The sequence below is a fragment of the Melanerpes formicivorus genome, unplaced genomic scaffold (assembly GCF_026170545.1).
Source record: "Melanerpes formicivorus ecotype bairdi unplaced genomic scaffold, bMelFor1.0.p_v2 SCAF_25, whole genome shotgun sequence".
Lineage (NCBI taxonomy): Eukaryota > Metazoa > Chordata > Aves > Piciformes > Picidae > Melanerpes > Melanerpes formicivorus.
The window spans coordinates 5725122-5751061 of record NW_027142377.1 but is presented as its reverse complement, the minus strand read 5'-3'; the positions used below and the strand labels follow the sequence as shown (position 1 = coordinate 5751061).

At 42.0% G+C, this 25940-nt stretch overlaps 2 protein-coding genes across 8 annotated transcripts in view; both read right to left on the bottom strand.

Annotated features, from left to right (window-relative positions):
- The window catches only part of TASP1 (taspase 1), a 79661-nt gene extending 68046 nt beyond the window's left edge, over nucleotides 1-11615 (bottom strand). For all 7 annotated transcript variants that reach the window (XM_068153145.1, XM_068153148.1, XM_068153150.1 and 4 more), the window contains exons 1-4: nucleotides 11548-11615; nucleotides 9433-9650; nucleotides 6570-6637; nucleotides 5032-5100 (exon numbers count right to left, since the gene is read on the bottom strand). In XM_068153145.1, coding sequence (XP_068009246.1) covers nucleotides 5032-5100; nucleotides 6570-6637; nucleotides 9433-9577 — 282 coding nt within the window. In that variant the 5' untranslated portion in view covers nucleotides 9578-9650; nucleotides 11548-11615. The remainder of the gene's footprint in view (nucleotides 1-5031; nucleotides 5101-6569; nucleotides 6638-9432; nucleotides 9651-11547) is intronic.
- Nucleotides 11616-21848: 10233 nt separating this feature from the next.
- ESF1 (ESF1 nucleolar pre-rRNA processing protein homolog) overlaps nucleotides 21849-25940 on the bottom strand; it is a 29917-nt gene continuing 25825 nt past the window's right edge. Inside the window, exons 12-14 of the mRNA XM_068153144.1 lie at nucleotides 24767-24834; nucleotides 23779-23925; nucleotides 21849-22782 (exon numbers count right to left, since the gene is read on the bottom strand). Coding sequence (XP_068009245.1) covers nucleotides 22483-22782; nucleotides 23779-23925; nucleotides 24767-24834 — 515 coding nt within the window. The 3' untranslated portion in view covers nucleotides 21849-22482. The remainder of the gene's footprint in view (nucleotides 22783-23778; nucleotides 23926-24766; nucleotides 24835-25940) is intronic.

Below are 25940 nucleotides of genomic sequence, written 5' to 3'. Positions count from 1 at the left end.
CACTGGATAAGTAAGAACTCTAAACCAACAAAACCGTAGATGCCTCTTTGGTTGCATGACTTCTTTCATTTTAGGACTCAGAAGGAATCTTACCAGAACAATCAATCACAATATGAGTAACTTCTCCAGTTAAAAAAAAAAATAAGATTCAATTTCAAGTACCCATTCAAAACTTATGTGGAATTTTACTTAGTTTTGCAATCAAACTGCACTCAGTTAAGAAGATGGTCTCAGAATTGCCAAAAGGAAGGGGGTCTACTCTATATTCACAGATGTGAAAGGCAGTCTGCTAACACCTTCAGACCATGCAGGAGCTGGGTGTGAACCCATGGAATTTTTGATACCTACCTGAGTGTCTTGGAGATAAGATGAGACACAAAGCCTTTGAAATAAGGCAGGAAAAAACACCTTTGTTAAAGGTGTTAACAGAAATTCACACCTACTTCTTGAGTAGGCAGGGACATGAAATACACCATACAAACACACTGCTTTTTGAAAACATCTATCTGTGCAAAGTCTGACCAAAAGATCGGGACTGATACACAAATGAAGAAACATGAAAAAATTAAGGTGTATTTTGAAAGGAAAATTCTAACCTTTGAAGAATGCAGAAACATTATTACAACAGCAATGTGCATGCTTTCAGAAAGGGAAATAAAGGAACTGATCTAACCAAAGAACTCTCTTCACACCCTTGGACTGAAAAAAATGCAGTACTGTGAAAACCACATGACTACCACAGCATGGGGAAGAACCCAATCAAAGCATGTAGCCATAAACAGGGAGGAAGGGAAATGAGGACAAGGTTTACAATACAGAAAGTATCTGCAATATTCTTAAAAAAAACAACTAACTCCTCCACCCCCCCAAAAAAAAAACAGCACCAAAACCACACGTAAGCTGAAATCTGCCTTTGTATTTCTAAGACAACTGAAAGCAAACCAAGCATGACCTTTGCATGTTGAAAGTGCTACTACCATAGGAAAGTTGGGAAAAAAATACAAACAAGTGGCTATTCAAAGCATTTTAACAAAACACAAGTTTTCAGTTATGTAAAAAATACTAGACTACCTGGCAGTTATCCATTACTCAAGTACCTCTAACTTAACAATGTAAACTTGCAGCAAAGGAGATAATACAAAGCTTTAGGGTGTGAAGCAAGAGTGTAATTTTCCCAAAGTACCCATCTTGTAAAAACTCTCAATTTTTTCTTTTAGAATCCTTTTGTCTTCAAGATGTATTTAAAAAGTGTCCTAGCAGCAAGCACAGGTATGCTGAAGTTTCAAGCTGCTCCACAGAGAAAGACTTTGGAGTCCTAACGGACAGCAAGTTCACCATGGGACAGCAATGTGCCCTTGTGGCCAAGGGAGCCAATGGTATCCTGGAGTGAATCAAGAAAAGTGTGTCCAGCAGGTCTAGGAAGGCTCTTCTACCACTCTACTCTGCCTGGTGAGACCACACCTGGAATACTGCATCCAGTTTTGGCTCCCCGGTTTGAGAGAGACAGGGACCTGCCAACGAAGAGTCCAATGGAGAGCCATGAGAATGATTAGGGGACTTGAGCAGCTCCCCTATGAAGAAAGACTGAGAGCCCTGGTTAGTCTTGAGAAGACCAAGAAGGGATGTCATCAATGTGTGTAAATATCTGAGGGATGGGTGTCAAGTGGAGGGGGCTAATCTCTTTTTGGTGGTGCACAATAAAAAGACAAGAAACAACAGGTACAAGCTTGTGGAACCGCACTTTGTTCTCACAGCCAGGCATAAATGCAGTTGCATGTGGTTTTGTTGAATGCTGGAAAGTTTTAATGAGTGCACGTGGAGGAGCGCATCCTCAGCCCCCCAAAAAAGCCTTTGTGTGTCAGGAGAAACTCAGCCTTCATATAGTGGCCAACAGGAAGAGTCTAAAAAAGAACCGGTACTGCAAGAATGTTTTTGTAGAAGAACACAATGGAAAAGGTTATGAAGCAACTCGTCAAGATCCACTTTATTAGAAAATCTGAAAGACATAACATGTTCATTTTCCTCCCTGCAGTGACAGAGTTCACAAATGGGAAAATAACTGCACTTAATTAACTTATCAAATGCAGATCATGCTTATGAAGACCAGCAGAGTTATTTTAGCCATATTCTGAATCAGCTGCTCTTGTTTGCAAGAAAAATCTACCTTTTCTCTAGTTAACTATTTGCACTACCATCTTAATCACACAACACAATTTCTCTTGAGATTCACATTGTCCATCAAAGGAAGGCTGTTCTTTCTCCATCTAGAGCCTGCAAAAATAAAACAAAGGCAGCATACCACAAGCAAACTGTCAGCTTGCTCATAAAAGATCAAGAGCAAGTCTCACACCTCAGCAAGTCTTTGAAGTGATGGCTCTTGGATTAGCTGAAATTTTGTGTAACAGGAGTTGTGTAATTGAGCATCACTGAGGAAAAAAATAGAATCCTCTTCTGTGACACTTCCACAAAAATATGTTTGTGCCTTGCAAAGATTACAGATTTTTGGGACACAGCATTAAAAGACCTAAAGAGCTGTAGAACTGATTAAATATTTCTGATACAGTCACAGCAATGTGTTCTACAGCAATCAAAATACCAAGATGGTACAGAGTACTCCACCACAGAGTCTGTTATCATGTTATACAAAATTCTACTTGTGTCACTGTAGTATAAAAGAGTGGAAACAAACATTGCTTTCATGCAGATTTTCATTATGTACTTGCCAACTTAAAATGTTAAAGCTATTTATGAAAAGTGACTATTTTTTCCTGCATAAGCAAAAGAGTAGTGATGGCTCAAAAGACAGTCAGTGAGCAAACCTACCCTTCACCTACACCTCCACTCATAATGTTTTTTCATTGATGAGAAAGGTCATTCTGTTTGCTTTGCAGGCTTGCCACACGCAATTTCTGTTTTCCATAGAGCAATAGGAAAAACATGAAATTTAAACCAGAAGATGCAGCTCCAGAAATGACAGAGATATAAGCAGATACATGCCTTTAACATTTTGAAAGCTGACAGTCAACACACTGGAATTTATCTTACCAGATCCAAAAAACCTGCCACTGCAAACCACACCATTTTCTGTTGGGTATACCTTTGACTTTTTCCCCAGAGTAACCGCACAGCTGCTTACATGAACGTAAAAGAAGCCCACATCCCCAACCCAATATTCTTTATCCCAGAAACAGAAAGAACAAACCACAATTTAGAGATTATATAAATCATCTAATGAATAAATGAAAGCAAATTATTAATGACAGCAGTAAAACCTGAACAAAGTATTGCCTTAAAACCAGGAAGAGCGTTTTGTGCAACAGCACGCAGCCAAGTACTATGTAAAGCAATTATAAAACCAGAAAGTGGAATGATGGCAGGCATCACCATAATACTAGCAAGACACAGGAGAAGAAATATATTGCTGATTAGAGTAATTTCATACAAAGGTTTTGATTTCACCTTTAAATCCATAAATTCTCACACACACATCACTTCAGAGTACTTAAATCTGCTAAAAAGAGAAAAGTCTCTGTGGGATAACAAAAACAGATAAAATATACACCCCAGGCACAGCTGCAATGAGATCTGTAACTGTTAAGGTTCTTAAAATATATTTTCTTCTCTGTAGGTCAGGAACATAAAAATCACAGTACAGAGCAGATTTTTTTTTTCCCCCTTTTTCCACCAAAGAGGGAACTGACACACAAAATCTTGTGGAGTAACAGCCTCAGTTTATGGAAGTGCATAATTCCAGTTGAAAGACACCTTTTGTTAGAAAGGTATTAAAAAGATAGCTTTTGTTTTCACCTAGCTAGGTTCTGGTAACACATGAAAGCATTTTTGAAGAGTTTAGTAGAGACCAAAAGTACTGTTTATTGCCAAGAAGCTTGCCAAGCTAAAAGCATGACTGCAGTCTTGGCTCCTAGCCAGCACATCTAACACACACTGAAGCGTGTACTGCCTGCCTCACACAAACTCTATCGAGTATGTTAACACTTTCCCGACATACATGTAAGGAAATCCACTGCTAATCTTCTCAGAATCCTGCCATAAACTCCAAGCCCAAGAAATAATTTTTACAGCACAACACTTAACTTGCTTTCCGTCTTTTAGTAGTGAAGTTGGAGAGGAACAAACTTTTATTCCTTACAGGATACCTCTTTCAATCATTGGGTATTAGCTGACCTGGGACAGTAATCAATCTGCTTCATTTCTGTTCCACAAAGTCTTTCAGCTCCACTCTCTTCACTAGAGCCAGAAGCTATAAAAATCTAGCCATTCCAAAAAGACATCTTCCCAAAAACCCCAAACAGCTGCTCATCTCTATGATAATCAAAACTTTCTACCTTAATTAACAAGTGCATTTTTGAAATAGAAGTATTACTTGTGCTATTCTTCTACATGTATTTTGTCATAAACACCAGAGGAAAGAAAAGGCATTATCTATACTGAAGTCACACTTCTCTGCATCTTGCTTCTAATCTGTTATTAGAGATCATAGAGACAAAGTAAAAACTGTACAACAAAGTCTTTGAGACTTCACTAATTTAAGTGCACGGAAAAAATATGTTGTAGGACAAACGAGAACTTAGAATTGCTACTTCATTTTCACACAGTCCTTTAGCTGGATGGAGACACAAGCAGGGTTAAAAAGTTATGCAATTGCTTTTGCACCATTATCCCAAATAACTGCAAGAAGCATGAATAAGACAGCCAAGAAAGTATACTCAGAGACTCAATGTAATTATCCCATAAGAGTTTTAATAGTACTACTGAAGACAAACTACATCTAATTTCAAGAAGTAAACCAAGTCAGTGTGAAATAATAAAGCAGACAAAAGAAATGAGGGCTTCTGCTAGAATTTTTAGTTAATGTCATGCTACTGGTCAAAGTTGTTTTGCCCATCTAAGAAGCAAAGCCACAAAAAAACAAAAATCTTAGTAGATTTCCCATTTGAATTAATACCCTCCTACAGAAAAATCTGGCAATATACCCGAGAGACATATCTACTATTATTCAGAAATTCATACCTCTAATTCTATAAGCGCTGCAGTCACTGCATCTGTTGCAAGAGCACCAGCCTGTAGCTTTTCAATTGCCTGTAAAACAGAAGTTTTAGGTGATGATTAGGAAATTCTAATATTCTGTACCTAAGGCCTACATTTTCCTCATCCTCTACAGAACAAAATCTTCCCCAAACTGAAGAGCAAAAACCCAAGAGGCCCGGGAAATAGTCACTATGCAAGGGCACATATGATTTTACTACTTCCAACCCAGGGATACTGCACTTCATAGAAGATTCCTGCATTGTCAAATTTATAGCAAACAAAATTTCTTATATCTCATGTTCTCAAATACTTAATGTTTCAGTCAAAAAGTTTGTAATTTTCCTTCCACAATTCAACAAAAATTCCTAGTAACATACCTGGCAACTGTCATAAAATTGAACAGTCTACAAGCAAGCTTATCTGAAAGCCAACACAAGTAAACAAACCAAAGTAAGACAATTTTTCCTTCAAATTATATAGGCATACAAAACCAAACTTCTAGAGCCCAATATCATTTCTTAGATCCAACCTGAACAAGACCTTACAGTCAAGTTCCTCGGGGAACCCAAGAAAACAACTGTGGGTGCATCTCCTGATGTAAAGTAAATTTGCAACCGTTTGTTCCCCAGTAAAGTTATGTTGGCTACCTAGTTTAAGCAATCAAACAATTTAAGATTGAAATTCAACAGTAAACAACCTTTTTTAACACATAATTGGCTGTAAATTAGTATCATCAGGGCTACTGCACAACTTTAATGAAGCAAGTATCTGGATGATATTTTGAGGCTTCTCACTACAGAGATGAATTGGTATTAGGATTGAGAAACACAGCTGTAAAATGAAGTGAAAATTATCAGAGGCCAACTCTGAGACTCTTCTAAAAAGCTTGCCAAGCACCCCAGCTCCTTCTCCTGGGAGAAAGCACAAAGCATTAGAATCTTTGAAGACGGGTCTTCAGGCTTCTCATTCAACACTTCCTAGTCAGGATTTGCCAGTTCCAAAGCTAAATTCTTGGAAGAGATTTTTTATTTTGTTTTCCTTTTTTTATCTCCCCTCTTATTAAGAGGTTAAGACCTATCAAGAAGAAAAGAATTCTAGAAATGCCCACATGCATGAAGCAATCCAGATACTAGAGTCTAAATAAATTCTAAACAGAATAGACACTGACTGAAAAAAAAAGAAATCCAAACACTGCTTTTAACTCCAGAAACCCCATAGGCTCAGGGCTAGTGTAGGAAGTGGTAGCAACATTCTGTGTAGGTACCACTGTGAACCTTCCCCTGTTCCCTCGATGCTCCTTTGGTGTCTGCTGTTTGCCACCACTGATAAAAACATTGCTGCTCTTCATGGCCCTGCACTCTTTTGCCTCTGCATGTTAACCATTGCTGCCCCATTTTTCCCCTAGAAATACACACAGCCTGAGTAACTAAATGCAGTTACACTCAATCATACTGAAGAGTCAGTGCTACCACACATTTCTTGCATAGCCACCACAAGACAGTGGAGCTGGTGAAACATACCTTTTGACAGGCTCTTTTGCACACATGCTTGTATTCTTTAGCTTTGGATTCAGAATGATAACCTGCACCTACAATAAAGGCAAAAGGGAAAAAGATGATTGTCCCTGTCAAACTACAGCCTACAGTTCACATAAACAATTCAGGTCCAGACAGATACAACTCTCCATAGTCTAGATTGCATTGGCCTTCTCTCTTTGTATCACCAATTGACAGCTTCGTGCATTCCAACATTAATGCAACTACTCTCAATAAAATACAGGACACAGAGCAAATATGCAGAAGTTTACAGATCATAGAATAGTCAGGGTAGAAAGGGACCTCAAGGATCACCTAGTTCAAACCTCCATGCCATGGGCAGGGACACTCTCCACTAGATGAGGTTGCTCACAGACACGTCCAGCCTGGCCTTAAAAACTTCCACAGGTGCTTCTACTGCCTCCCTGGGCAACCTGTTCCAGTGTCTCACCATCTTCATGGTGAAGAACTTCTTCCTAACATCCAATCTGAATCTACCCACTTCTAGATTTGATCCATTCCCCTTAGTCCTATCACTAGCTGACATCCTAAAAAGTCCCTCATTAGCTTGTAGGCCCCCTTCAGATACTGGAAGGCCACAAGTAGGTCTCCTCAGAGCCTTCTCCTCTCCAGACTGAATAGCCCCAACTCTCTCAGTCTGTCTCCATAGAAGAGGTGCTCCAGATATAAAATTCCAATGTCATCCAATCTGTTCCTCTAAACATTCTCCAAGAGATTCTAGTTTTGCTCATTCTTGGAGGATTTCCAGCAGAGCCTGTTTTATCATTGGGCAAAATACTTGGTTTTAAGTCAATTGGCAATTTTCCTTGCAAGTTTGCAATTACTCAGCTCGTCTTCTCATATTTATGTTTAGAACCAGGACAGTTCCTAGAAAAAGAGATCATACAAGGTTGTTTTTTTCCCCCACTTCTTTCTCCTTTTCAGTATTTACGTCTATCCTACTGCATCTAAGTATTTTGCCCTGTTTTGTAGCTACTGACTCCTACTTCCATACCTGAAAAATGAGTCAGTGTCAACTAGTCAACTAAGTACAAGATCAGAAAAATAACAGACAAGATCAACACAATATTTCAGTTCCATCTTCTTCCATTTTTTTTCATTTTTGAACTTGAGAAATATGCTTGCATTTATTTCCCTTTCCTCACCTTTAGAAGTGTTAGCTTTGAGAAATTCCAAATACTTCTAACAAAAGAAAAAGAATTTTAAACAGAGTAAATTAAGCCAGTAAAGGACAATATGTTGAACAACTCTATTTACCCTTAAAATAGTATGCTGGGGCCAAATATCAATCAAGAATAAGTTTCTCAAACATTTGGGCTTTTTTTTTGTTTGCCTGTGGGATTTTGTTCATTTGTTTGGGTTTTTTACCTTAAACATTTTATTAACTAAGTAGCATGTTGATTTTTTTCCAATATTTTAGGTATCACCAGACTGCTTTGCTCGACTCCAACTCATGCTACCATGTATTTGCTAAACATAAATGTACAGCCAAATATAAGCATCACTAGTGTTTGCAAGATTAACAATATTTAAGAACATACTTGAAAGTAACTTATGAACAAGATACAACACATCATTGTGTCACACCTGAGTAAATGACTTTGTCATTAGAAGTGGAAAAAATTAATAACAAGCCAGTGAAATGCAAACAAATCAGTATTTTTTACATAGACTTGGGGGAAATGTCCTGAAAGGGTAGAAAAAAAAACAACACAGAAGTTATGCAACAAACAGCCCAAGGAGACTTAAAAAAACTCTTAACTACACTGTTCTTAGGGACAAGAGAGACAAGCTCTTTAGGCTGATCGACAGCCGCCTGAACATGAGCCAGCAGTGTGCCCAGGTGACCAAGAGGGCAAATGGCATCCTGGCCTGCATTAAGAATAGTGTGGCCAGCAGGAGCAGGGAAGTCATTGTGCCCCTGTACTCTGCATTGGTTAGGCCACACCTTGAGGACTGTGTCCAGTTCTGGACCCCTCAGTTTAAGAAGGACATCGAAACACTTGAACGTGTCCAGAGAAGGGCAACAAGGCTGGGGAGAGGCCTTGAACACAAGCCCTATGAGGAGAGGCTGAGGGAGCTGGGATTGTTTAGCCTGGAGAAGAGGAGGCTCAGGGGTGACCTCATTGCCCTCTACAACTACCTGAAAGGTGGTTGTAGCCAGGAAGGGGTTGGTCTCTTCTCCCAGGCAACCAGCAGCAGAACAAGGGGACACAGTCTCAAGCTGTGCCAGGGGAGGTTTAGACTTGAGGTGAGGAGAAAGTTCTTCACTGAGAGAGTCATTCGTCATTGGAATGTGCTGCCCAGGGAGGTGGTGGAGTCACCATCCCTGGAGGTGTTCAAGAGGAGACTGGACATGGCACTTGGTGCCATGGTCTAGTCATGAGGTCTGTGTTGATAGGTTTGACTCAATGATCCTTGAGGTCTCCTCCAACCTTAGTGATACTGCGATACTGTGAATAGACTGGAAGATTGCTTACATTCTGTGTATTTCCCAAGTTTAGCAGATGATTGCATAATTAGATATAACTATTTAGTTCAGGCATTTTGTTTGAGGTTTTGTCATGGAGAAAAAAAGAATAGCAACAAAACAAACAAAACCAAACACACATAATGACATTCAGAACACTCAAATCCCTACACGTTTTCACTAATGATTTCCAAGATCTTCCAGCCACTGTCAAGTCAAAGTCTCTACTCCCAGATTAACACTCAAACTTAATGTCACTTCATCAACATCACACTAGTCCAAAGCCAATATAAAATTTTACTTTTTAGTTTGCATGTGCACTATTTCCACTTTGGTTGTGATGCTTCTGCATCTTACCTGCATGGACCAGCACAAATCCCACTCGTTTCCCTCTTTGGGTTGTCTTTGTTTCGGGCTCTTGGACCACCACTTTTACAGCTGTAACCTGAGATGATTTGGAAGGTAATACTTCTACTGAACTTAACGCCTTCTCCATGGTCATACATTAGGATCACCATCTTCTACTGGAAAAGAGCATCCTTCCATTCAAAAGTAAACTCTGGAGAGGAATCATCCTAAAAGCAAATTACATGCATACATTAGATACTGATTTCAAAAGACCGATTTCAAGGTCCTGCACCTTCATCAATACAGGGTGGGGAATGAAGAGATGGAAAGCATCACTACATCACATACACCCGACAGAGGAGTGGGAAAAAAGACATTTTACAGACCACATCCAATTTTAATGGTCTCCTGGATAAACTTCAGAGATTAAACTTCTAATCACAGTATTTGCCTCCTCTTCACTAAAAATAATGAAGAAAGCTCCAGAAGCCATTGGCAGAGGCAAGAAGATGAAATACAGTCTTGTTTCCTAAACACTCCTCTTAGATGCATCTCATTATACCAAACAGAATGTCATGACAGCAACAGGGGCATGGCAGACACTTCAGGAGAAGCAAATAAGCAACCAAGAGGTGACCCTCACCATTCCCCAAGATTCAAATCTCTATCTAATGCTCACAGAAAACATGCTTGGAAGAGACCTCAAAGATCATCCAGTCCAACCCCTCGACTCAACACTGAAGGGTTAACACTAAATCACCTCCCTAAGTGCCAGGTCCACATGCCACTTAAACACCTCTAGAGATAGTGGCTCCTCCACTGCCCCGGGCAGACAGTATTTGATAACTCTCTCTATGAAGAAATATTTCAGAATATCCATCCTAAACCTCCTCTAGCATGGTTTGAAACCATTTCCTCTAGTCCTGCCGTTTGCCACCAAGAACAGGCTGGCCACTTCCTCGCTCCAACCTCCCTTCAGGTCGCTGTAGAGAGCGATGAGGTCTCCCCTCAGCCACCTCTTCTCCTGACTGAACAAACCCAGCTTTCAGACACTCCTTGTAGGCCATGTGCTCCAGGCCTTTCACCAGCCTCGTTGCCCTTCTCTGAACACACCCCAGCACCTCAATGTCCCTCCTGTAGCGAGAGATCCAGAACTGAACATATTGCTGGAGATACGGCCTCACCAGTGTCGAATACACGCAGATTATCACCTCCACGTTCCTGCTGTCCACCCCGTTTCTAACACAAATCAGGATGTCACTGGCTGTCTTGGCCACCTGGACAGCCTGCTGACTCATATTTAGTCGACTGTCAACCAATAGCCCCAAGTCCCTCTCCAGGCTGCATTGAGACAAAAAACAGGCTTGTAAAGCAAACGCTCACACACGTGGCTGAGGGACGTAAGTACAAGCCGATGGCTGCGTCTCAACACTGGCAATGTGGAAGAACTTAAGAGCCTTTGAGGTTTACAGTGAAATGTCTGGTGGGGAGCAAAGACGAAGGGCACTAGGACTTAACCCCCCCTCAAGCGAGCAACTGAGCCCCAACAATGAACACTTCCACAACGGACAGGCAACAGCAGCAACCGAGAAGCTAAGGAGAAAACGAGCAACCATCGGCAACACAAGTAGAAAAGAAACTTTTATTTGGAGAAAAGACCATCGGCGAGACCGGCCGCGGCTCCAACACGTGGGGAAGTGCGCGCAAGCCTGTCTGACGGAGGAGGCCAAAACGGCCGCATGGCGAGAGAGAGGCACAGCCTGGCACACTCTCAGCTCCAGCACCCCCTCAGAGAGACGACGGCCACGATCGCTACCCGGGAGACCACCCCCGCACCCCGGCACGGCTCCGACAGCGCGCGAGACCAGCGCTTCCTTCCCTAGCGGGAAGAGGCGCCGCAGCGGCGGGGGTGACGTCACCCAGGGGAGCCCCCCGCGGGCGGTGCGCGGACCGCCGGAGTCCGCGCGGTCGCCCCACGCGGCGACCGCTACACCCCATAGCAGCCCAAGGAGCCCCAGTGGGGAACTTAAGCGAGCGCGGGGACAGAACAGAGGACGGGCCGGGGAGAGGCGGGGATCGGAGGGCTAAGGCGGGGCAGGGCGGAACCAGGCACGAAACACTCACCCTCCACCGCCGTCAGTGTCGCGCACACCCGGAACCGTAAGGCCGCCCGTTGCCACGGTGAAGATGAGGCGTCCCGCCCACCGCCTCCCTCCGATTGGGTGAAGCCGGCCAGACGACCGGAAATTGCGTTGCGCCGGTTGGCGGCTTGGAAGAGGACTGCCGCGCCATTTGCCCTGGGAGGGCCAATCACGGCTGCGGGGGCATGCTTAGGCTGGGGGAGGGTTGTGTGGCTGTGGCTGGAGAGCGGGGTGCTGTGCATTCGTGCTGAGGCTGGGACGGCCTTATGAGACGGATGGTGCTGTGCATTCGTGCTGAGGCTGGGACGGCCTTATGAGACGGATGGTGCTGTGCATTCGTGCTGAGGCTGGGACGGCCTTATGAGACGGATGGTGCTGGTCGACGTGGCTCAAGGGGGTGCCTGCGCGATAACGGCCAGCGGCTTCCCCGCAGCCTCTGCAATGGGAAGGCGCCGATGAAGGCGTTGCGCGCGCTGGGCGACCCCAGCCCGTGGCTGTGGGGAGCCGAGGGTGCGCGCACGTACCTGGCTGCGAAGCAGCTGACGTCCGCCCGCTTTTTCCCGGGCTTGTTGGCGTTTGGGCTGCCTTACTTTTCCTCCTTTTCGATAATATTCTCACAAACGACGGTTTGCACCGTGCAAAATCTGAATTAAAAAAAAAAAATGAGTGCAGCCTCTTGAGATGCGTTTTCTGTGAGGAGCTGCATAACGGCCTGTGTGTCACCTTGCTTCGGACAGAAAAATTACTGCTGCTCAGTGCCTGGAACCAAACCAAATTTACTGACTACAAATATTTTTGGTAATAGTGCTGTCAGGAAAAATTCCCATCAGCTGTTTTGCATCTTCCTGCTTCAATGGGTGTTGGGAGTCCTGTATGCTGATACAGAAATACTAAGTTCCTATTAATTTCTGTGTCATTTTCTAACCTTCCCAAGAGTAAGTGCAGCCATATCTAAATCCCATTCCCTTGATACCTGCTCAGATGACCATAACTTGGTGTGGGGAACGAGCTTCGTAGCACTTCGATTCTCTGAGTCTGCATTGTCTGCAATTCCTAAAGTGTCTTCATGCTTGCAGCCCTTGTGCCTCTGCTTTGCAAGACTCTGAAAAGAGAACAGCTGTTGTTACATACTTCCTTACATTGTGGAGTACATTTATCTTGGCTTATGCCTCAAATTTTCATTTGTAAAGCTCAGCTTTTTCAAGTTGAAACAATTTTTTGCAAGATTGAGGGTTGTTCTTTTTGTGGAATTCACTAAAGAGCTATCCCTGACCCCAGGTTCAGTCTCCAGCGTGAGAAGTGTTAACAATGTATTTTATATAAAAGAGTCTCCTGATGCCTCTAGATTCCCTTCCCCATTTTTCTTTTCCTAAGAGTGAGTACAGCTTGTAGCTAGTAAGGTTGTTCCTGTCTGTAATGGACAGCATCATTCATTCATTGGGTTCTGCACATTGGCCACAACAACCCCATGCAGTGCTACAGGCTGGGGTCAGAGTGGCTGGAGAGCAGCCAGGCAGAGAGGGACCTGGGGGTACTGCTCGATGGTAGGCTGAACATGAGCCAGCAGTGTGCCCAGGCAGCCAAGAGGGCCAATGGCATCCTGGCCTGCATCAGGAAGAGTGTGGCCAGCAGGAGCAGGGAGGTCATTCTGCCCCTGTATACTGCACTGGTTAGGCCACACCTGGAGTACTGTGTCCAGTTCTGGGCCCCTCAGTTTAGGAAGGATGTTGACTTGCTGGAACGAGTCCAGAGAAGAGCAACAAAGTTGGTGAGGGGTTTGGAACACAAGCCCTACGAAGAGAGGCTGAGGGAGCTGGGGCTGCTTAGCCTGGAGGGGAGGAGACTCAGGGGTGACCTTATTGCTCTCTACAACTACCTGAAGGGAGGTTGTAGAGAGGCGGATGATGGTCTCTTCTCCCAGGCACCCAGTACCAGAACAAGAGGACACAGTCTCAGGCTGCACCAGGGGAGGTTCAGGTTGGATGATAGGAAGAAGTTCTATACAGAAAGAGTGATTGCCCATTGGAATGGACTGCCCGGGGAGGTGGTGGAGTCGCCGTCATTGAAGGTGTTCAGGAGGAGACTTGACGGGGTGCTTGGTGCCATGGGTTAGCTGTTTGGGTGGGTTGGATTGGTTGATGGGTTGGACACGATGATCTTGAAGGTTACTTTCAACCTGGTTTGGTTTATTCTATTCTAATTCTATGCAGACCAGCTGTCAGGAAATCATCTGCTTCAGCCAAACTGTAAAGGGAATTTTTACAAATCAAGTCTCTACAGTACTTTGATGCTGGTTTCATTTCACTAGTCGAAGTACATTTCAAAACAAGTAACTAGTAATAGATTATTTATGCTGATTACCATCATTATCATGCAAGACGTAATTTAGTCTTACTTGCATTTGTAGTACAGCAAATGAGATGAAGCCTCTAGGCTTGAAGAGCAGCTTTTATTCAATAAAAAAGTTAAAGCAGCAGATAAGCTCTTTATCAAATCAAGAAGTAAAATTAATGGAGTCAGTATTCAAAACAAAGTGCAAGAAGAAATCTATGATAATCAATGAAAAATAGAGGAGACCCAAAACTAGGCATCAAAACACATCTGGAAACTTTGTAGAAGAAATAAAGGAAGCCTTTTGCTTCAAATCTGTATGTTGAGGAGTGATTTACAGAATGAGATCACCTTTTTTTTATTGGAGTAGCACCACATATGTACAGACGAGCAAGGACCAGAAAGCAGGAAAACCCAAGAAATACTTGGCGAGTGTGGAAATTGTCACCAGCAGCAAGGGACAAGTAAAACCATAAAAAAATCAAGTGAAAACAGACATTTGGATTTGAAATCTAGTTCTCCTGGAGAATGGTGTAGGGCCAAACATTGACAATGTTTTTAGCCTCCCCTGCTTAAAGAAAGCTGGTCTCTGTGATCAGTGTCCATCCATCAGTCTGTCAGGCTGCCTTCGTAATTTGAACCTGCTGGCCAGCTTCAAGGAGGCTTAACAGAAGGGTCAAGTCAAAATATGTGTACCTCAGGGTCAGCCACATGTGCTGCCTCTTTCTTAGCCAACAGACATGAGAGGTGGGCAGAAAAGGGGAAAATGGGGCTAGGGGGTGTACATAAAGTGTGTGAGACCCTGTAGATCAGAGAGATGAATGCTCAAAGTCAAAGCTGCGGTGCTAGTGGTCAACACGGTGTGTCAAAGAAAGGCTGCAGCCAGAAGTCAAATGAGTTGCAACACTTCAACACAACACCCTCCCTCACCCCAAAAATCAGATTTTCCTAGCTCAAATGTAACTATTGCCATCCAAAAGGAAAAGGGGGAAAAAAAATGTTTTGTGGAATCTCCTTGGTTCACTTCAGCATCATTGTAAAGAAATCAGCAACAGAGCAACTTGCAGCTGGGGTTTGGACCTCACATTAAAATCTGTGAAAGGAAGCAAAACATTTTCTAAGGGTTTGTGGACTTCACATTATTTCCTTGTAGTTTTATCCAACAGAAGAGGAAGCACCTGGTAATGTGGAAAACAAAAACTGCTCTCCATAAGCCACATTTTTGTGTGCCAAAAATGTGTGTTGAAACGAGCAGATTTGCATTTTGTTCTTGACTTCTTTTGCACCATTAAAAGAAAAAAAAATTAAGGCTGGTCTTTGAAAGAAAAAGTTGGCAATATGAAAATTAATGGAAGCATTTTTATTTGTTGTCACTGGGCACCACTGAAAAGAGACTGGCCCCATCCTCTTGACAGCCACACTTTAAATATTGAAAAGTGTTGTTGATAAGATTCCCTTTCAGTCTTCTCGAGGCTCAATAGCCCCAGGTCTCTCAGCCTCTTGTAAAAGAGATGCTCCTGTCCTCTCAGCATCTTCATAGATGCAGAGAGACCTCGACAGGCTGGACAGATGGGCAGAGTCCAATGGCATGAGATTTAACACATCCAAGTGCCAGGTTCTGCACATTGGCCACAACAACCCCATGCAGTGCTACAGGCTGGGGTCAGAGTGGCTGGAGAGCAGCCAGGCAGAGAGGGACCTGGGGGTGCTGGTTGATGGTAGGATGAACATGAGCCTGCAATGTGCCCAGGCAGCCAAGAGGGCCAATGGCATCCTGGCCTGCATCAGGAACAGTGTGGCCAGCAGGAGCAGGGAGATCATTCTGCCCCTGTACACTGCACTGGTTAGGCCACACCTCGAGTACTGTGTTCAGTTCTGGGCCCCTCAGTTTAGGAAGGAGGTTGACTTGCTGGAACGAGTCCAGAGAAGGGCAACGAAGTTAGTGAGGGGCTTGGAACACAGCCCTATGAGGAGAGACTGAGGGAGCTGGGGCTGCTTAGCCTGGAGAGGAGGAGACTCAGGGGTGACCTTATTGCTCTCTACAACTACCTGAAGGGGGGTTGTAAACAGGCAGAGGTTGGTCTCTTCTCCCAGGCAGCCAGCACCAGAACAAGAGGACACAGTCTCAGGCTGCACCAGGGGAAGTTCAGGCTGGAGGTCAGGAGGAAGTTTTACACAGAGAGAGTGATTGCCCATTGGAAGGGACTGCCCGGGGAGGTGGTGGAGTCGCCGTCACTGGAGGTGTTCAGGAGGAGACTTGACAGGGTGCTTGGTTACATGGGTTAGTTGATTAGGCGGTGTTGGGTGAAAGGTTGGACGTGATGATCTTGAAGGTCTCTTCCAACCTGGTTTATTCTATTCTATTCTATAGCCCTCTGCTGGACTTTCCAGTATTTTTGACCCACAATCAATCTGAGACAGCTTTAACACTTTGACAAAGAAATGGTCTGGGAAGTGGTCATATTTTAAACAAAACCAAACAAACGAATAACACCACCCAGGCAAGCACATGGAAATACAGCACTGTATCAATCATTCCTGATCAGTTAGGAATTTTGCAGCTCTGTTGTATAGTGAAAAGAAAAGGTGAATGCACCAATAAATATGAATAGGAACTGTTGTCTGAGCAATTGCAACACAAAAGGAGAACACCATCTGAAGGCTGTTTGTGAAGGCTGGACTGAATCCACTCAGATATCACGTTATTAATCTCCCTGAAAGACTAACTGATCATTGCAGGTAGCATAAATAAGTCTGCAGTCTTCTTTAGCATGCTTGTTTCCTCTGCATATGAAGAGGCCCCTTTTTTGACTTCTAGCCAGTAAAATAATGTGTTTTCCAGATAGTGAGCCACTTCACATGAGGCAAATGCTCCAGCATCCTGGACCTGTCTAAATAGCATTCCACATACTCCTGGCTGCTCAACACCCACACACGATTATTTCCAACACTTGTTCCATTGCATCTCAAAAAACTCTAACTCAGTGTGATTGCAAACTTCTCTCAGCCAGCTTTCACAGTTGTAACCAGATGGGGGCCAAATCATAAGACACAGGACTTTTGAGAAATGAAACTTCAAATGTGCATTCATCAGCTATTTCCAAAATAACCACTAGTACCTGCAAGGCTTTGTCTTTATTCCTTCCAGTGAGTTTTACGCCTACTGTGTGTATATACTGGCCATTTCAGTAGGATGGTCATCTTGCCATCAACCAGTGGGAAGCCAGGACTCACAGAACAGTGGCTTTTGGAGTCAGAGATCATTTCTCTTCACACCCACACAAAGAGTGGTTCAGATTTAAATATGACAATTAAAAGTACATATTTTGGTAAAACAGGCCAAGTTGATGACTAAATAACTCCTGGACTAGGCTTTCCCCACAAGTTTTATCATCTCATTATTTTTATAGGTTTTGACCTGCATGGTTGCTTTTTGCAGCTCTCTGTGGGTAATCATTTAGTCCAAACCCAGGCTGGTTTATTACACTAGAGATGTGATACAATTTCAGTAGGGCAGTCTTCACAACATCCTCCTCTTCAAATTCTGTGATGTCAATCCAGTTTCAATATCAAGGGAGCAGGATAACTGATTTCACTATGAACTTTAAGGACAATTAGCGGAATCATTCCCTTACTGGGGAAGTTCTGATCTTCAGGATGTAAAATGAGAAGAAAATCCAGTCTCATCCCTGTCTCGGTCCAGAGAGGGAAAGAGACTCAGTTCTTTTGAATATTCCTGTGTTATGAAATTAGAGGCACAAACAAGGCCAAAATATCAACAGCTAGACTATTTATTACACAAATAAAGTGGAAGGATCAGAAGGAGAGAGAATAGTGAGAGAGAGAATAGAGAGAGAGAGAATAGAGAGTGAGAGAGAGAATAGAGAGTGAGAGAGAGAATAGAGAGTGAGAGAGAGAATAGAGAGTGAGAGAGAGAATAGAGAGTGAGACCCCACCTAGAGTACTGCATCCAGTTCTGGAGCCCCTATTACAAGAGGGATCTGGACATGCTGGAACGTGTCCAGAGAAGGGCCACGAGGATGATCAGGGGGCTGGAGAACCTCTCCTATGAGGACAGACTGAAAGAGTTGGGGCTGTTCAGTCTAGAGAAGAGAAGGCTCCGAGGTGACCTTGTTGTGGCCTTCCAGTGACAGTTTGGGTCTGTGGAGAAAGGGTGCTGCAGCTTTGGCTTTAGAGGAGAGATCATCCTTGTTGGTTGTGCTGTCCTCTTAGCAGCCTCTTCAGCTCCGTATGTTGTAGCAAGCAGAACTTAGGACACGGAGAGAGGGTTCCTCTTGGTCTGCTTCTTCCAGGCTACATGGTGATGTCTCTGTCATTTTTTTCTCTCCTGGTATTCTCTCCATTTTTCTTCAGAGCAGCATTGCCCTGGTCTTTTCCTTCTCTCATGTTTTCCTTCTCAGTGGCATTGTCCAGGTCTTTTCCTTCTTCAGTGTTTTCCTTCTCCTGAGTCAGTAGTTGCTCAGTTTTTAGGTGTGAGTCCAGGTGGTGAATATGCATATTCCAGAGAGTATAGCAACAGCCAGATAGCAGTGGCCTCTGCTCATTATTTCAGGACAGCTGCAGTCTGGTGAGCAATTTTTATCTATGTACCTTCCAGAGAGTCATCCGGTGGCATCTGCCCAATGCGCATCAGCTATTGTCTGATCAGCAAAGGTGATTTTATATTTGTTAAGTCACATCAAGAGAGACAAGATTCAGTCTCTCACAATCCCTCAGATTAGCTCATGATCTTTATCAGCATATTCATGTTCCCAAGGCATCCATACTTGGAGCAGCTCAGGCACCCACTCCCTCTTTCAGTTCTTAGGCATTAACCTAGGGTTAGAGAACAAGGAAGGGAACTAGATTATGCTAGGGGGGTTTATGCTCCACAGAAATGATTTTAATTCTTAAGCACCTGTAAGAATCGCAGCCATCCTTAGACAGTCACTTTGTTGTTCTTACTCCTTTTGGTAACCATTTATGTTCAGACTTACATTTTCCATGGACAAACTGCCAACTCCTGAGAGCACTGAGGTTCAGCCACACACGTCGTTAACTGCAACAGGCAGCTTTTTTGTTCAGACTTACAACATCCATCTTTGGCTCATGCTGTCAGAAGTCAAATACAAACCCTACCTGCCTCAATTCCTACCCTTCTCTCCTTCCTTGCCCAACAGATATAAAAAAGGTCTAAGTGCCTTAGGAAGGATTTTGGCACAAGTCCAAGGGTTTTGGGCAGTGCCAAGGAGGGCATGGGATGCCGTCCAAGAGCATTTGCCCATGAAAATGTGGCAACCTGCCTGTGGATTGGGTGTTCCTGAAAATGGGACTGGAGCAGGGTTTGCCAGGGAGCTCACTGGAGGCTAGAAGCAGTGTTGTTTCAAACCTGCGTAGTCTTGTATGGCTGAAATACAGAGCTGGAACAGGACTGAGCAGGGATTACTCACGTGCCAGTGATGAGGAGGATAAAAAGTAATAATGACCTTAAGTGACATGAATCTAGGTGGATACAGAACCCCAACAAAAATATTCCCATTTGTAACACCACATATCAAGCACAGAATAAAACCAGACTAGACCTTTCTGCCACCTTGTCTTGCTTTTTACAGGAGTACAGTAACACAGCCCCGTGCATAAAAATGCATCTTTTTACATTTGGAAGATTGTGGGTTTGTAAAATATTCTATGAAATCACAAAAAATTAATATGCCATCAGAACTAACTTATATCGTTCTTATTACAGCTAAGGAACTGAGCTTGAAGTTTGATTGAACTGAGATTTAACTCATCCTTTAAGACAAGTGCAAACCCTAATGACTCCAGCTTTTATTATGTAAAAGCTTCTAAGACTTACTTTTTTTTTAAATAGCATTTGGGTTGTTTTTGTTTGCTAATAAAGTGGCAGCACGACTTACTGTTATTTTTGAATGCTACTACAATGAAAAGAGCAAAAAGCCAACTTGTTATTAATTGGAAATAAGACCATTTAATTTTCAGGAGGAGGGAATAACAGAAAACATATGTGGCTCTTCATCTCTGTCTCATCTTTCTTGATTTTTTAAATAAATCAAACCCTCTTGTGATTTCCACATGTAATATTAGATCTTTAAATATCTGGCTTACACTCTAGCATGAGCTCTGACAGCTGCCAGCTTGGAGACGATCTATTTTATACCAGACCTCTGTAAGCTGCTAGAAAAAATATTCCTGTCCCACTTTTTAAAGTGTTATTTCATACAATTGCCATCGCTTCTGCTGGTTACAGGACATTCAGTGAAAGGGAAAAAACAAAATCACATTTTGAAGTTCAGATGTTAGACCTTCTAGATCCTTTTTTTTTTCATGTTTAAAAGGATGAGGTGGTCAAAGGGGCCCTTTTTGTTTACACCAAATGCAATGAATTGTACGGAATGCTACTTTAGACAAGACCACTTCTTATCAGATTTCCGTAATATGCTTCTGCTGGAAACAGAGAAAGAAATCACTTCAGATTCTGTTAGCATTGTTCTGAAATTATGGAGATTAGATGATGGCCTTTGAGCCATTAGCAATTAGTAATTAATAACGTGGTCTTTCAAAAAGAAAGGAAAAGGGGGCAAAAAAGAAGAAAGAAAGAAAAAAAAAAGACGATTTAGATCTGATCATTTTATAAACAGACCAAAAACTTCCTGTCTAAGATGCATGGTGGGACAGATCCTAGTTCTTCCCAATCAACATTTCCCCTCAGGACTCAGCAACTTGAGAACAAATCATCATCAACATCAAAAAGAACATTTGATTAGAGACAATTACAATGCATTAAGGATTCACATGATACCCAATACACATTACCACAAAGTAAAGAATCTTTTCAGCCAAGAGTTAAAAGCCCTGTCAAAGACTGCTTTCCCATTTTTCTGTGTTTTATCTTGCCATGACTTCCAAGTACAAGTTCTCCTTGTTCTCTCTCACAGCTGATCAGTTGAAACTACAAAACAGGGTTTTTGTTGGGCCCTGCTATGTTGCTTGAAAGGCTAAGAAGCCACAGAAGGTAGATCAGTTGTGTACTGAAGACTGTAGTATCTCAACTTTTTCTGTAAGCTACTTGGAAATTAATGTGATATTCAAATGTTTATGGAGAGCAATTACATTTAAAATGTTCAAAGTCTTTGACTGTTCCTCAGGCACATCATTGCAAAGAGGTCTTGCAAAACCCAAGTCCACCTGTATTGCTGTACTGTGGCCCTCAATGACTTTGTACATTTTGGACATTATGTAAACAGCCTCTCATGCTAACTGTCTCAGTTATCTCCTTTACATATTGAGATATAGATACTTCACAACCCTAGTTTTGATTATCTGTAGTTTCTAACTCCTGTTTTCATAGAAGCCTTTGCTTAAATTAGCAGAATATCACAGAAATTAATACTTCTTTACTGCAATTTACCTTTAAGCTCCATTTCTAAAGTCTTCAACCTTGAATTTCCATAAGAGCTGACAGAGCAAACACTGGGCTGGGTAGGGCTGGGACTGGGCAGGAGGTAGCACTGGAACTGGGCCACAGCTGGGGGGTGGGCAGGGCTGGGACTGGGGTGGGCAGTGTTGGGGTTGGGTCTGGGACTAGCATTAGGCTTGAGATGAGGTTAGAAGTGGGGCTGGGGCCCCAACCCAAAATTTAAAGACAAATCAATCCTCAGACTCTAGAGAAGAAAGCTCCTTTTCTACCGACTGTATTTTCCTTGCACCACTGATACTTTGATCACTGACACTAATGCCAATTGCATTGTATAGATCTGCCTTTGACTTTTTTCCTTTAGTATTTTTTGTTTGTTTGTTCTAATTTTACCACTTGCCCTGCTGAAAGACGTTGTATGATTATGTTGATGGGAATGCAGGATTAATATCAGAAACTTTAATTCTGACATAAATTCATTTAGGCGTAGATTTAAGAAAACAGTTCAGTGCCCCAAATCCCTTTAGGCAAATGGAAGCCATTTATTTCCAGTATATATTGATGAAATACTTCTAAATGGCAGTGTTTCCATTAATCAACTCTACTATCCAGGAAGTCTTCAAGTATTTAAAGGAGAAATTTATGAAACATATAGGTGCTCTTTTAGAAATATACATAACCACGTAGCCAAACCTGTGTTCCATTTTCAGCTGTATTACTGTCTTCTTTATTAACAGAGATGATTTTCTGTGAAATAAAAACATTCAAACCACTCATAGTCCCAGCAAGAACCCTCTGCAAAAGTGTTTTTCTTATTTATAAATACAATCATAATTATGACTACTTTTTGTAGCCTTTTTCAGCACTTCTGTAGTCTTTAAGAGATACAAACCAAAAAGTTCCCCAAGCCATCAGTTCCTTACTTACATGTTTTGAAGGTGTAGATTTTCAATGATAATACAAGACAGTATTTGTTGTAGCAGAAGAAAAGGGTGATTATTACCTCAGTTACTCCAAAATCTCAACACCACAATTAAGAGATTTTTTGGGTCATGTTGGATAGGAACCAAAGCTAGCCCTAGTAACTTCAACAGATGTCACCAACTGAAAGAACTGAGCATTAAATAATGTCTGAGTAAAAACAAAGTTCAGTTATTTGAATTTCTGCTTTTTCCTTGCCTGAAATTCTTCAGTTTTATTTTTGACAGATTTTATTAGCATTGATAAAGCAGGATCTATGGCCTTTTTGGCAACCTCTCCTTTCTTTGCCACTTTGTTCTCTTGATCCTTGCTTGCCTTCTTAACATCCTGATCCTTTTCCTCTCTTCGTCGAGCTTTTTCTTCCAAGATCTTTTCTACTGCTTTTGTCTTCTTGAAATTTGGATCTGAAGGATCCAAATTAAACAGGGGAGAAGTGAACATGGCTTGGAATCTTGTATCAGCGACATTTATCTGAAGGCAGAAAAGGATTATTTATTTTAGTTAACCTTTACCCACAACAGCAAAGCTTTTTAGCACAGTAAAATATGAGCTGCTCATGAGGTTGTTCACTGTTCCTGGAATGGCTCCAGCAAAATCCTGATGAGCATGAAGTAGAGAGCCAGAAGATACACTACTGGTAAAACAGACAAGTGAATGCTTGTACAAATCCTGTATATGCCTGTCAGCAGAGCAAGGAAAGGTTTGTTGTTGAGAATGACCAGGATGAAATCAGCTGTGAATAAAAATCAGAACAAACACACCAATGTGTGTTTTAGGCAATGAGTTGTACAAGGCCTTAGCAATAGTACCTCGTTATTTTACAGTGTTTGAGTCTGTACCCTTCAACATTATATCAGAATATTTCTTGGTTTTTGAACACCACCTCCAGCCCCCAGAAACAGTCAATCTTGGAGGGCTACAAAGGTGATGAGGGGACTGGAGCATCTCTCTCATGTAGGAAGGCTGAGAGACTGGGGCTGTTTAGCTTGGAGAAGACTGAGAGGGGATTTTATCAATACTTATCAATATCTGAAGGGCAGTTTTTAAGAGAATGGGTCCAGACTCTTTTCAGTGGTGCCCAGTGATAGGACAAGGGGCAACAGCTGTGAACTAAAACATGGGAAGTTGTGTCTAAACATAAGGAAAAACTTCTCTGAGGGTGATGGAGCACTGGAATAGGCTGCCTAGATAGGCTGTGGAGCCTCCTTATCTTGAGACTTTCAAAACTTGCCTGGAAGTGTTCAGTGTTCAATCTGATCTAGATGAACCTACTTTAGCAGGGGGGTTGGACTGGATGATCCCTAGAGGTCTCTTAGAACACCTACTATTTTGGGATTCTGTGAACTAGTTCTTCTCCTTCAGATGGACCAAGGGAGAAGAAGGATATGAAACCACCCAGTTTGACCTGAAAATAATTGGTATTATTAAAGGTTGTAGCAGAGCCCAAAGTCAGGAGTACACCATTACCTGGAAATCATCTTCTAGTAATTCTTTCTTTTTCATTAGCAGCTTCTTTTTCTTCTTGCTCAAATTCTGTTGTTCTACAATCTTTTTGTAGTTGAAATGTTTTCTGGTATCATCCTCATCATCCATCATAAGTAGGGCCATTTCAGCCTGTTAGAAAATAAGAAAGCATACAATAATTAAGATTTTATGAAAAGTATTGCATCTTATTGATAAAATCTGTGTAACTCTACAGGCATCTGAGTTGAGATAGGGTCGTTGAGATAGGGTTGTCAGGGTAGTATTTCATCCATAACAACATTCTTTATCATATTGAGATGCAACAGGAAATACAATAGGCAATTTCCTTTTTATTAGATAAAAAATAAACACAAATGCCCACATCCAACTTTCAAACAGGCTGATAATCTAATATGAACATTGTACACCATAACTTGGAAATCAAGAATGGATACAATTTTATACTGATATTTATAGAGGGGGAAAAAATCCCACATATATTAATGTAATAGACAGAGGTAACTTCTTATGAGAAAGAATGAAAAGCAAACATGGAATTGCAAACAATTCAGTCTTCACAGTTACAAGGCAACAGGACAAGGCTTGAGCACCTGAATGTTTTATACACTATGATCATCAGCATTGTATGTTCATCACTGCCCAACACACAAACATGCCAGGATAGCTTTAAACTAGAGGGACTACCAGCTCAACCAGCATGGCTTCCCTGCCCTCACATTTCAGTGTTACTTAACTCTGTTGAGCTGTGTTCAACTATAATGACAATGATATCCTGGCATAATCTTAAAATACTGCAGCATGGGCCATCTCCCATTCTCTGGTAATTTTTGCTCCAAAGTTCTCAAACCGATACATTTTCATGACTGCCATCCTATGGAATTCAGTAGTTCCACTCACAAACAACTAAAAAATGTTGCATTGCCTGAATTCTGCAGCTTTCAGTCATTCTTAACATCTTAAACCACTTTACCTTCTGTTTTTCAACTTCACCTTCATCTTCTGAGGTACTTTCAACTGATTCTGGCTTCTTCTTTAAACCTAAGTGTAAATACAGGACATATACGCATGCATGAGATCTTTATTTCACTATGAATAGACCCTCTTAAGTGCATCTCATGTTCTTGTAATCAATACTCAAATGATGTGGAAAATGGCTGAGAAGTTATGAAAATCCAACAAGACATAAAGCAAAAAAAAGAAATGCTGAATATTTGCTCCATTTAAGGACACAGCAATATTCAGATAGCACAAGCAACTCATCAAAGAAAGAACAGAAAAAAATGTGGGTTTTTTTTTTTTTTGCAGAGCAACAGAGAGATATCACAAAAGTGCAGGCAACATATGACATTCCTCCATTCTCAGGGTGTTGAAAAGATGAATGGTTCTATATCCTCATCAATGTATTTGAAGTGTCCTGCAGTTCTCAAATTGTTCATTCTTTCTACTGAAGTAGACAATATAGTAAAGGCTTTAACATAAACAGCCAATGTGCACCTCTTCTCTGCATCCACAATACAAGTTGGTCCCCTGAATAAGAGTTTATCAGTAAAAAAAGAACTGTGCTAGCACTAAAACCCCTGGGGGTGGGGAAAGACCTGAAGAGAATCACAACACTGAAAATATGATTGATTCTGTTCTGGCTGAATATTCTTCTGATGAAACTCTCTTACTCTCTTAGAATTTACTTTAGATAAACAGGCCTGATTAGACAGACATAATGAATAGCAACAGCATAAGACATTAGTTGAATGTAACTTGTAATGAAAACAGACTCATTTATAAATCATACATAACAGACATTATTCTCTCTGGAATGCCTGTAGACCTCAATCAAGAAGGAGCAGGAAAAATAGAAGGTTCCTGACTTGAACCACATACTTTGACCTTTGAGCTTGGAATTACATTTCCAGGCAATTTACTACAGTCCACTGGGGGTATTCTTAAGGAAGATACTTGGCTCCATTTTGTTAAACCTGATTTTTAGTCAGACTAGAAATACAAACATGCCAGAAAAATGTCAGGTCATATCACTAAGTACACTCTGGAATAGGACATGTGTCTTGAAGAACATTTTTTTTCTCCCTTGACTATTTCTAAATGGATTCAAAGCCAGCAATGGATTTCTAGATGGTGACTAAACCACC